This window comes from Vicugna pacos, chromosome 9, assembly GCF_048564905.1.
Source record: "Vicugna pacos chromosome 9, VicPac4, whole genome shotgun sequence".
Lineage (NCBI taxonomy): Eukaryota > Metazoa > Chordata > Mammalia > Artiodactyla > Camelidae > Vicugna > Vicugna pacos.
The window spans coordinates 69,746,279-69,758,815 of NC_132995.1; the positions used below are offsets into that span (position 1 = coordinate 69,746,279).

At 40.0% G+C, this 12,537-nt stretch overlaps 1 protein-coding gene, 1 long non-coding RNA gene and 1 other non-coding gene across 5 annotated transcripts in view; 1 reads left to right on the plus strand and 2 right to left on the minus strand.

The window, feature by feature from the left end:
* The window catches only part of DBT (dihydrolipoamide branched chain transacylase E2), a 34,617-nt gene extending 23,178 nt beyond the window's left edge, over positions 1 to 11,439 (plus strand). For all 3 annotated transcript variants that reach the window (XM_006197362.4, XM_072968137.1, XM_072968138.1), the window contains 5 exons: positions 204 to 370; positions 4,087 to 4,164; positions 6,092 to 6,283; positions 6,413 to 6,484; positions 9,870 to 11,439. In XM_006197362.4, the coding sequence (XP_006197424.1) occupies positions 204 to 370; positions 4,087 to 4,164; positions 6,092 to 6,283; positions 6,413 to 6,484; positions 9,870 to 10,037 (677 nt within the window). In that variant the 3' untranslated portion in view covers positions 10,038 to 11,439. The remainder of the gene's footprint in view (positions 1 to 203; positions 371 to 4,086; positions 4,165 to 6,091; positions 6,284 to 6,412; positions 6,485 to 9,869) is intronic.
* On the minus strand, positions 5,002 to 5,073 carry TRNAA-GGC (transfer RNA alanine (anticodon GGC)). The gene has a single exon. It is a non-coding gene; the product is annotated as a tRNA-Ala (tRNA).
* On the minus strand, positions 7,488 to 12,415 carry LOC140698290 (uncharacterized). The gene is made up of 3 exons (XR_012075986.1): positions 12,105 to 12,415; positions 10,723 to 10,838; positions 7,488 to 8,750 (listed from the first exon to the last, which is right to left on the minus strand). It is a non-coding gene; the product is annotated as an uncharacterized lncRNA (long non-coding RNA).
* Between the last annotated feature and the right edge of the window lie 122 nt (positions 12,416 to 12,537).

Sequence of the window (12,537 nt, forward strand, 5' to 3'; positions counted from 1 at the left end):
ACCTGTTACATTATCACACTTGGTACTGGGTGTTGTGCTGCGGTCAGTGCTTCAGCTTTGAAATTAGTGGCTTTCAAGTTATGTGACGAAGATGGTAACTCCAAGAGGAAGAGTTGAGTTGAGAGTAAATGACATTAGAGAAACTTCTACTTTAGTTTTTTAAAGGATCTAAGAATATATGATTTATGTATAATGTTTTCTAGGCTTTCACAAAGCAATGGTCAAGAGCATGTCCGCAGCCCTGAAGATACCCCACTTTGGGTACTGTGATGAGGTTGACCTTACTGAACTGGTTAAGCTACGAGAAGAACTAAAACCCATTGCTTTTGCTCGTGGTATTAAACTCACCTTTATGCCCTTCTTCTTAAAGGTGAGGTTTCATCCATTTCAAGCAAGACTTGAGTAAGATGTTTAAATTTTGTTTTGCCAGAGTGCAATGTGTTGACCGTGGGTTTGCACAAAAATATTATTTCTTACTGTATCACATAGAAAAATGTACAAGCACACTCTCTTTGTTTCATGGAAGTTTGTAAAATTAAACTTTCTATATCAGATTTTTATCTCCTTACCTCTTTAAGCTAGAGAAGGATTGTCCTGCCAGTCAGGTAAAAGCCTTTGATTCTGAAAAGATCACTCCAGCGAAGTCCTGATTTGAACGAAGTGAAACTTAGTGTTGATCTTGTGTATCATTGGCGTGTGTTTATTTTCACTTTTCAACAAAGTTACATTGAGACTTGTGGGCATCGTTTCCTGTACGAGGCCTCGGGCCCAGTGTGAGATGGAATGAGACCATCCACTGCCCTTGAGCAGCCCACCGTCTCGCTCACATTCAGCACCATTTATGAAGCCGCTACCGAGCGGCTGACCCCGTGCCACGCCTGCTGTATGCATGATCTCTTTTAATTCTCAGAGTAACCCTGACGTGTAAATATCACTGTCCCTCCTTCCCATTTAAGGAAATCGGGGCTCAGAGAAGTTGAGCCACTTCGCAAGGATTTATAGCTATGATTGGAGAAGCTAAGTTTCAGGTTCTGGTCTGTTTTTCTCAAAAATGCCTACTGCTGTCTCTCGCTCCAGTGTGGCTTCCCACCCGCCCTCCCCACACTGGACGAAGGCCGATCTTCCCTAAAGACAGTTACTCATGATTCCCTGATTCTTTTTAATGGTGCCCCTTCAGGACTGCCTTCAGGATAGTTCCTAAACTCCTTAGTGTAGCATCAAAAATATTTCTGTGAGTCTCTGCTGCTGCCTCTCCTGCCTTCTCTCTCACAGTCACTCCCTCGGCTTTAGTCACTTTAAGCTACACGTAGTTGCTGGGATTCCTAACTCCACCTGAAGGGCCTCCTCCTCCCTTGATCAAGTACATCCTCATCCTAAATACCAAATTTTGTTTGGGTATCGCCTCCTTCTGGAAGCCTGTGGCTGTCAGTTTGAGTTAAATACCCTTTTGTTTCCCGTCGCGGTTTCTCTCAGTGTGCTGCCAGTGTTTGCTCTGTTGTCTCTTCCCTGACGCTGAGCCTCACCAGGTAGAGGCTGTTCTCCTGTACCTCTGTCTTTTAAACAGCTGCCCTAACAAGGAAGGGGGCGCTCTATAAACACGAGGCGTAGCAGTTGTCAGTAAGTGGGGGTCTGGACTGTGTTACAGCTGTAGTGAGTCGTCTGTAGAGACATGGCAATTCAGACACGTGGATGAGATCACCCCAGCTGTGTGTGAAGGAGAAAAGAAGGCTGAGTGCTTCATACCAGTGTTTAAGGGGTACAGAAGCTGACTGGGCAAAGGCAATGGAAGACAGTGAGTGGGGCCAGTGGTTTGACGGTAGGAGAACCAGGAAACAGTCCCTTGGAAGCCAAGTGTATCTGTTACCTATTGCTGTATAACAGCCCTCTCTCCCCCAGATTTAATGGCTTGAAACAACAGCCATTTATCATTTCTCACGAGGCTGCAGGAGGGCAGGGCTGGTCTGCCGATCTTGCAGGGCTCTCGCGTATGTCTGCGGACAGCTAAGGCTGGCCAAGGGCCGGCTGGGGCAGGATGGCCTCAGGGAGCGTGACTCATTTCTCTCCTGGATGTCTCTCCCAGAATGCTAGCCCACGCACAGTCTCAGTACCGGCAGGGGTGAGGAGAGGAAGTAGAATTAGAGCATTTTTTGCATTCTCTGCTACATCGTGTTTGTTCTTAACTCAGTGACCAAAGCAAATCACGTGACTAAGCTCCACATTAGCCTGCAGGAGCACTGCCAGAGGGTTTGGACTGAGAGGCATGAAAGATTGGGGCCACTGATTCAGCCTCTCACACTGAAAGAGAAGAAAAAAGGTTTTAAGAGTAAAGTAGGTAACTGTATACATTACAGGGGTTAAATAGGATAAGGGATGGGAACAGGCTATTGGATTGGTCAATAAACAGTCGAGTGTGTCCCCCGCCAGAGCTGAATGAGTAAAGTATTGTTGAGGTAGAAGCCTGATTGCAGTTAGTTGGGGAATGAAAGAAACTGAGGAAGAGATACTGAAAAAATCTGATAAAAGGCAGACAGGGCGTAGGTGGAGAAGGCAGTTATGGTGGCTGGAGCAGACTGAAGAAAGGTTCCATTTGCCCCTTCCCCTCCTGCACACCTGCAAGGAAAAGTTGAGCAGATCAGTGGGCGAAGGAAAGAGCTGGAAAATGGAAAGTTAAAAGTGTGTGAGTGGGAGGGGTGGTTGGAGTAAGCCCTGGGCTTGAGGGGAGAATGAGATGTAGACCCCAGTGGAGACGTTCACCTGGAGGAGCGAGAGACTGCCTACCAGCTCCTGTTTCAGCTGGGTTCCTCATGCTGCTTCCTGCGACGTCTGTTTTGAAGCAAGAACAGACCAGCCTTTTGATATATTAAGTTTATTTGATTATTTTTTTCTTTATTGTTCCAGTCTGAATGAAATACCTGATCTTTATTTTGAAAATAAAATTTAATATGCTTTTATTTGTTTTAACTTTTTTTTTCCAGTCTATAAAAGTTTTAGAACATTTGGAAAATACTACCAAGTATTGTATAGGGGGCAAAATGACCTCTTGTCGGTGGACACACACTTTGCTTCTCCTTTTACAAAATTTGGATTATACTCAAAATATTGTTTTTATGTCTAATGCTTTGATTAACCTTAGTTATGGATTTTTATATAAAGATTAAAGCCACAGTTATCAAATCAAATGCTTAATAAAATTTTCCTTAACTCTCTACTTCAGGGATATGATTTATTTTTTCTGTCAAGACCACTGACCCACAGACAAAAATAACACAATGTATATAAAGAACTCTTAATTGAACAAGATGAAGGCAGTGGGGTAGGGCATTCTTTTCAAGGACAATATTTAGCATTTTTATTTTCCTGTTTTTTAAGTTGAATATAGAATATGACGACCAAATGGGCAATGTGTGAACTTTAATTAGATCCTAGGTGGGCAGAGAAACAGCTATAAAGAATATTCTGTAAACAGTTAGGGTAGTCTGAATATGGACAGAAAACGGATGTATTAGAAGAAAAAAGGAAAAGGAAAGGGGAGAGATTAAGGCAGAAGAAGGCAAAGCGGGAAGACTAAACGCCATCGATTCAGGGAGACAGGCTCTAAAGTAAATGTTTGCGCCAGCTCTGCCCTTCACCTGACCAAGGACGCCAGGTGGAGCACGGACCTCTCACATCCTTATCGCTTGTGCTTTTTACACAGGGGAGTAGATTACTGCCTGTCTGTGTTTTAATCTGAAGTGTTTTTCTGAACTACAGGTTTACTTCTCATGGAAATCTTAACACTACATGTAAGTGAGGGAAACACGTAGAATTTAGATTTTTTTTTGGTTCTCTGGTCAGTCTGCATAGTGTTTTTAAAAAATCTTGATGTTTACAGGCTGCCTGCCTCCTTTATCTTTTATTCTTTAATGATTTGGGTGACCTGGTTCCACATGGCCATGTGGGATTAGTATGCCTTGTGAATGTAGACTTGAAAATGAACTCAGCTTAAGTAAGAGTTCTTTGCCTCCAGCCTTTACACCTCTTCTTACTTCAAATGATCCCCTGTCCTTTCAGAATGAGAAGTGTTTACGTTGTCTCTCTGTTACACAGGCTGCTTCCCTGGGATTACTACAGTTTCCTATCCTTAATGCATCTGTGGATGAAAACTGCCAGAACATAACGTATAAGGTTGGCTATGTGTTGAGAAAATGTCTTATTTTAGACAGAAATAGATTCACAGACATAGAGAACAAAGTTAACGGTTACCGGGCGGTAAAAGGGGTGGGAAGGGATAACGTGAGAGTTCAAGACATGCAGATACTAACTACTATATATAAAACAGATAAAGAACGTTTATACTGTAGAGCACAGGGAACTATATTCAATGTCTTGTGGCAACCTACAATGAAAAAGAATATGAAAATGAATCTATGTTTGTATATATATACATGACTGAAACATTATGATGTACACCAGAAATTGATACAACCTTGTGAACTGACTATACTTCAATAAAATCTCTTGAAATTTCTTTTTGTTTTTTTGAAAGAAAGGACATTTAACAAAAAAAGAAAAGAAAATATATTGTTTAAATAAGCAATGGTATAAATGTGCTTGTAGGTTAGAGAAGCTTCTCTCATACCTCAAATAGTGATCTTTAGACCACAATTGAAAGTATGGGGTATATCTTTTTTTTTTTAATTGAGTTATAGTTGGTTTACAATGTTGTGTCAATTTCTGGTGTACAGCACAATTTTTCAGTCATACGTGAATATAGATGTATTCGTTTTCATATTCTTTTTCACCATGAGCTACCACAAATCTTGAATATATTTCCATGTACTATACGGTATAAATTTGTTTATCTAGTCTATATGTTGGGGTAAATCATTAAACTGAAGATAAATTTATTGCTATTGTTGTTGGTTTTACTGGTTAATAATTAATGTGCAGATTGCTGGGGGTTTTTTAAGTTTTTTTCTTCTGGTGGTGGTAATTAGATTTTTTATGTATGTATGTATTTAGTGAAGGTACTGGGGATTGAATCCAGGACCTCATGCATGCCAAGCATGCGCTCTACCACTGAGCTATACCCTCCGCATTAGATTGCTATTTTTAGCTGCTTTTGGTTTTTGCATGAAGTAGCAGAAAAATACAGCTGTGAGGCAGTGGATTACCTTTCACATCCTACATACCCTCCCCTCAAAAAGAAGAGCTCTTTCAAGATGGGATTCCTGCAATTTTTAAAACAAGTAATTTAAATGGGAGAAATAATGAAAGTTTGAATTCCGCTGAGTGAAAGTTTATTTGGAGTGAAAGTTTATTATGGCTGAGAACTCTTCTTGGGATGCTGACCCTTATTTATATTTCTTACTAGAAATATACAACTGGAAAGTGAGCTTTTTATTCTGGGGGGTTGAATCTAAAATCTTTCCATATGATTAATACAATTTCCTCTTTAACTATATACTTGTTTCAAAAAAAAAATTCAGACAAGAAAATAGTGATGTTTACCTCAGTCTCATAAACCTAAGATAACTCATTGTTTATGCTGAGATGTACATCCTTCTAGGATTTTACCTAGTTTAAAAAAGTGTATGGAATTATGTTTTTTAATTAAATTTTTTTCTTTTTCGTTTAATATATTTCTATGGCATCCTTACATGTCAATAAATATGGCTTTGTTAGTCATTTGGTTAGCCAGTGACTTACTGATAAACATTTGGATTACTTGCAGTTTCTCAGTCTTACAATCTGAACTCAACATCTCTGCATCTCTACATACTTCTGCATTTATCTTCTTAACACATATTTTTAATAAATGTTGGTATGTATCATTAAAAGTTCTCCAGAACTTACATACTGGCTTACGCTTCCACTAACAATATATGGAAATAACCGATTGTTCTATATTCTTACCAAAAAAAAATCATCTTTTTTGAGAGATCTTTTCAAAACCTTTCTAAAATTATTTCTTTTAAATCGTCACCAACATGGTGAAAATAGTTTTTGATAGGTGTGTTCATAAGGCAGTGAAGGTTGATCCTTACTTTCCTATTAGCTTATGAAAAGGCCTACTGTATAATTGGGGTTTTGTTTGTTTGTTTGTTTTCAGGCTTCTCATAACATTGGGATAGCAATGGATACAGAGCAGGGCTTGATCGTTCCTAATGTGAAAAACGTTCAGATCTGCTCGGTATTTGAGATCGCCGCTGAACTGAACCGCCTCCAGAACCTGGGCTCCGCGGGTCAGCTCAGCACCAGTGATCTTACAGGAGGAACATTTACTCTTTCTAACATTGGATCAGTGAGTAATCGTGGTGTTCAAATTCATAAACCCTGACTTACGATTTGTGTTCATATGCTCAGTTAAAAGCATAAACCTTCATTTGCCATTTGTTCTTCAAAAGCTTGATTTCTATCTCTTTTTTTTTAGATTGGTGGCACCTATGCCAAACCAGTGATATTACCACCTGAGGTGGCAATTGGAGCCCTTGGAGCGATTAAGGTGTGTTTGTAAGAGTTTAAGCAAATTGGGAGAGTAGATACAAAAAAGAGTAATCATTTCCAAGGTTTTCTCCTCACTTTGTAGGTCTGAGTATGAGATTGGGTTTAGTCAGTCAGTTATTTCTTCCTAAAAGCTGGGCCTCCAGTTCTGGTGGCTGCCTCTCTGTAGAGGAAATGCTGGTGACCTGCATCGCTTCTGTGTGGATCAGGCATTGGCGGGTTATGCCAGGCTCAGATGTGAGTCTTTATGAATAATCACAAATATAGCCAATCTGAATCTATCAAAATATCCTTATTTCCAAATACCAAAGAATATAAGCCAGTCCAAATTATTCTTTATAACAGCGAGACACCGTGGAGAGCATTTTTCTCAAATTCTACTCTGTTCAAGAATCATTGGAAGCACCGGTTAAAAATGCAGATTTCTTGGCTTTGGGGACAGAGCCTCCAAAGCTTACATGTTAAGCAAGAACCCAGCTGGTTCCAGCATGAGTGAGCTGCGGCCATGTTTTAGAAGACTGACTTACAATAAGGGTTGCAATGATTCTTAACCCTGGTTGCATGTTAGAATCATCTGGGAAGCTTGGGGAAAAAAAGCCCAGCCTCAGGCCATACCAACTGGACCAGAATTACTAGGAGTGGGGGTGGAGAAGGGGGCTTGGGCATCCCTATTAACCCATGGCTGAGACCAGCAGAGTTAAAGACATAAGTCCTGGATGCCATTTCAATACCACCATTCTTAAATGTCATTGTCACTGCATTAACCTTGATTTTGATCTTCATGTTTTCAGAAGAACCTTTCCTCTTCTCTGTATTTATGCCGCTTCTACATTGAGCATCTCTAGGACTTGCTTTTCTCGAGTTTATTATTTTCATGTCAGTATCCAGAAACTTCACAGATACTTTCACTCAGCCTTTGACTTGCTTTCTAGCAGACAGTGCTTGGCTGCTATGTTACTCTCCCTTCTGGCAGCTCCTTTCCCTTCAGGCACACAGAGGAGACAGGAAGAAAAAGATAAGAACACGTAGTATGACACCGTCCTGTCCAAATCAGGGGTTTCTCTAGAAGGTAACTTCTCTGTCACTCATTCTCCTTGCAGCAAAAATTCAACATCTGATGCTCATAAAATTCTTACCTTTTACAGTTTCCAAACCATCATACCCATTTGACAAAGTTTTATTTTCCCTTTTCCTGAAAGCTATTTCTTTTCTTCTCAATTGTATGTATAGATATCTCATTACGGTAAACTATACATAACAAAATTTACCATTTTAATCATCTTTAAGTGTAAGGTTCAGCGGCAGTAGGTACATTCACATTGTTTGCAGCCATCACCACCATCTGTCTCCAGAACTTTTTTATTATCCCACACTGAAACTTTGTGTGTATGTACCACATTTTGTTTACCTATTTATCTGTGATGCATATTTGGGTTGTTTCCATTTTTTGGCTATTGGAAATAATGCTGCTGTGGTCTACGTGGGTCTGCAAGTGTCTGTGTCAGTTGTGTTTTTTCAGAATCATTTTACCCATGGTTTCTTCAAGCTCTGAAGCATAGTTCTTAGAATATAATTAGAATATAGATCTTCATAGTGACTTAATGGAATTCACCTTTTTTTGGGTTGAGACAAATGATATTTCATTCCTTTGTCCCTGTCTCATTTCTCCTTTGCTATTTTTCTGTTTTCACTATAAATTTTAAACTGTTGCTAAATAGTCTTAAGTCACTATAACCTCCACATTACTCAATTCTCAGTCCTTATCTTCTTGACCTTGAGTTGATCAGTACCACCTCCTTGGAAAACGTTCTTGACTATGACTTGCAGAAAGCCTCACTAGTCTCTCCTGCTGCCACTGCTGGTTCCCTCTGAGTCTTACTTGCCTGTACCTCCCCGTCTCCCCACCTCCAAACATTGGAGTGCCCCAGAGCTCAGTTCTAGCCTTTTCTTTATCTGATCCAGTCTCATGGCTTTGATTTATATGCTGATGGCTTCTAATTTCTATCTCCGGACCAGACCTGTCCTTTGAACGCCAAGCTTACACATCCTGCTTGAATGTCTAATTAGGCATCTCACATTTCCTTCTTCTTTGCCTACTCCTGGAGTCTTCCCATCTCACTGACTGGCCATTCTGTTCAGAGACCTCCAGTGGCTTCTCACCTCACTCCAAATCAAAGGCAAAATAGCTGCAGTGGCCTCCATGGCTCTGCGCTGGTGCTGCTCTGTGTGACTGTGACCCGCGTCAGGCCTTGGCTGTTGTACCCGGGCTATGCGGAGACAAGTACAGAAGAGGAGCCTGGGGCTTAGAAACTTTCATTGCCCTTTGACACAGTGATTTTATGTCTATTGAACCTAATAATGAGAAATGAGCCTTTTATTTTGTGTCTTTGTATTTCTTTTTCATTGAGTTTCACTTTTAATATCTTTTTAAAGTAGCCTGCAATGAATTAGAATTTTTTTAATTATTTTTTTCTTCAAATCAAAGACAGATTGAAAAGCATTACTCTTTCGGGGGTGTGGGGGTGGCGGGCAGGCAATTAGGCTTAATTATTCATTTATTTATTACTGTTCTTTTTAATGGAGGTACCGGGGTTTGAACCCAGGACCTCATGTGTGCTAAGCACCACACTCTTCCACTGAGATATACCCTCCCTCTGAGAAACATTATTCCTTAAGTCTTAAGAACATGCCCCACCTTCAGCCTGCTCCGTCTGTGACCTCACCTCTCACCTCTCACCCCGGCACCTCCCCCTTGCCAACCCTGCTGGTCCGCCAACTCTGCAGTCTTGCTTCCCTTCTCTGTTTCTCCACATGTTCATGTGGCTTGTGTCGCCACTGCCTTCAGTGAGGACACCTTAGCGAGGCTCTTCCTGCCCACCTGTCAAAAAAAATGTAGCCTCTGCCCTATTTCCACCTCCTGCCTACAGTCTGTATCCTCGTTCCAAAGCGCTTTCTTTTTCCCTTGGCACTTCTCACTGTCTAGCACAATGTGCACATTTTACTTAATCATCCGTCTCTCCCCATTGAAATGTTAGCTCCAAGGAAGCAAGGGTTGTTGTTTGTTTCATTCATTGCTTTATCCCCAGAGTCTAGAAGAGTGCTTAGTACATAGTAGGAGCTCAATAAATATCCACTAAATAATTGAATCTGAAATGAAATTCACTGTACGTGTAGAAATGACACAGGGGACAGGAAATGCCTTTGGAGAATCTCTGGAAACTTGAAACACGTACTCACAAAGGCGGGAAAAGTAGGAGTTGGCATTTGGGACATCCACCTCCTCCCGGTTATCGGGCGGGGATCTGCCTAATCTTTCGCTGTTGCTGCTGCTGGAGCTTGCTCTGAGCAAGTGAAGGCTGACTCTTTGTTCTTTTCCCTACCCGTAGGCCCTCCCCCGATTTAACGAGAAAGGAGACGTGTATAAGGCTCAGATAATGAATGTGAGCTGGTCAGCCGACCACAGAATTATTGATGGCGCTACAGTGTCACGTTTCTCTAATTTGTGGAAATCCTACTTAGAAAACCCAGCTTTTATGCTGCTAGATCTGAAGTGAAGATGGACAAGATGTCCTTGAACTTTCTGAGCCTCCAAAGAGTCTGCAGGGCCCAGCTGTGCAGCACGTGTTCTTCACTGCAGTTTGTATTATACGTGATTTGTAACGTGTATAAGGTTCTGAGGCACAGTATTTATCCCTATTCTGTTAGGCTTTTTACTGAAGATGGATAATGGTGAAATCATTCTCCCGGGGCTGTCATATTTTATAGGTCATAGTACAACTTCTTAATATGTCTGAGGTCTTCGTGTCAATGGATTGAAACTGGCAAGAACAACAAAATGAATATTACTAAAACACAGATACTCATATACAGTATTTGCCCTATTTCTTTCTTTTTTTATTTTAAACAAACTCTTAATGAAACTTTGCCGTTACACTTAGTTGGGAAAAAGAATTTATGTACAAAAACTTTTCTATGTCCCCACAATAATGCAAATTGTCGTGCAAAGTAAGTGCAATTATACTTTTAAGATATCCAGGAGTATGTTGCTTTGTAGAGATTATCTTCTGTAAATGTCTTATTTGTATAAATTAATCTTTTAGAAGAGAAAATTATAAGCTAATCTTAAAAATTCCCAATTATAGTTTTATAACCAGTAAGGCCATGGAAGGTGTTTGCTTAAAATGGATACACTTGTAGAATTTTGGTAATGTTTTGGTGTTTTATTGGGAAAAACCTTACCTTTGCAGCCTCGCTTCATGAGGAGGTTACTTAAGTGTAGCGGCCGCTGAGGTTGTCTTATGTTCAGAAGCCCACTGCCTTTCAACCTTTTTTTTTTTAACTTTCTTGATCTTCAACTGAAAAATAGGACAGATTAAGAAGTTACGGTCTATTCCGTTCCCCGTATGGGCAGAACTACCCTTTAGTAATTATGGGTAGTTATGGACACACTAAAAGAAAATAATGAATTTTATACAGAAATAAAGGGTTCCTCATGATCATTTTGTTAGAGGCCCACTTGAATCAGAAATAGCATCAAGATGAATTTAATCCAACATTTTGATTTACATTCAGAAATTCAGTCTGTTTCCAATATTGTGTAATTGAATAATGTATATCCAAGTGAAGTTTTATGGCAGAAAAGGAAGTCATTTCACTGTCTACTTGACTTTCTCAAAATGGAAATGGTGTATAAATTACAAAGTAATGGGTCAAATGATGGTTATTTTTAAAATTCAGATAATATGAAAAGTTACAAATAAAATAAAATCGTCCATGATCCTACCACTAATCCTACCACTACTTAGCATTTTGATCAAGGTATCTGTATACATAGCTATTCTTTTTATAAAAATGGGATCATACTGTATCTGCTATTTTATATAATTTGATTATTTTAATTTAACATATTATGAATCAATAAACTGTTCTACATTATCATACTTTTAAATGGCTCCATGGTATTCTACTATTTGCATTTATTATTTATCTAAATATTAAACATCTACTGTATACCGAGCGTGGTGCTAAGCACTGGGTACAAAATGCGCATCCTTGTGGCCACTGTCTTCATTGGGCTTACAGTCTAGAGGGGAGACAGATATTTAATAATCATAAAAATAAAAATATAATTAGCCTCTAAGTAGGAAAAAAACAGGGTGCCATGAAAGCAGCGAGTAGAGGTTACTGATCCTGCCTAGAACTGAGGAGAGGAGGTACTATAATTTAACCAATTGATGGCATCTACAGAATTTTAAATGAAGATCGACATGATCAGTAAAAATTTCCCTCTCGTTTAAAATGTGAAAACTAGGAGAACATGAAACTTGAAATGAGAATGTAATATGTTCCCCCGAAAGTCTAACATCATTGGCTCAAAATAAACCCAGATCCCTGCCATTACCACCTTCTCTTTTGTCTCATCCTTTGAGAATTCAGCAAAGGATTTGCTTCCCATTGTGTGTTGGACCTTTAAGATGGGAGGGTCCCCTGGAAGGGACAAGGGGGTCAGGAGCCAAATGGCCCAGCCATTCTTCACAGTATCTGTCCCACATCTTTTCTGATGATTTGAAGCACTGATACAAACATCTCCCAGCCCTGTCATACTAAGCAGAGAACTTCACCTTCTATCTCCAGAGAAGACAAGGTGATTCAACCTGGGGGTCCTTAATGTCTCCTTTCGTGTCTTCCTCACACCCAGAACTAGGTAGGATTCCCTTGGCACACTAATTAAGACTAATTTCCAGTTCTTCATGGAGAAGGTGTTGGAGACTCAGAACTCTCTAAATTTAAAATTTTTATTGTTAATAAATGGGGTGGCATAACGTTGTCCATAGAACCATTTCCTTTGCCTTCTGGGCACACGGTTAAATATTTTCCAGCTTAGTCTGCAGTTAGGTAGGGTCATGTGATTTATTTCTAGCCATTAGAATATGGGTGGAAGTGATGTAGGTCTTTTCCAGATGTGGCCCATTCAACCTCCCAAGAACTCCAAACACTCTATTTCATCTCCATAGCAACCTTGAGGCCTGCATGTTGATGGCAGTCACACAAGGT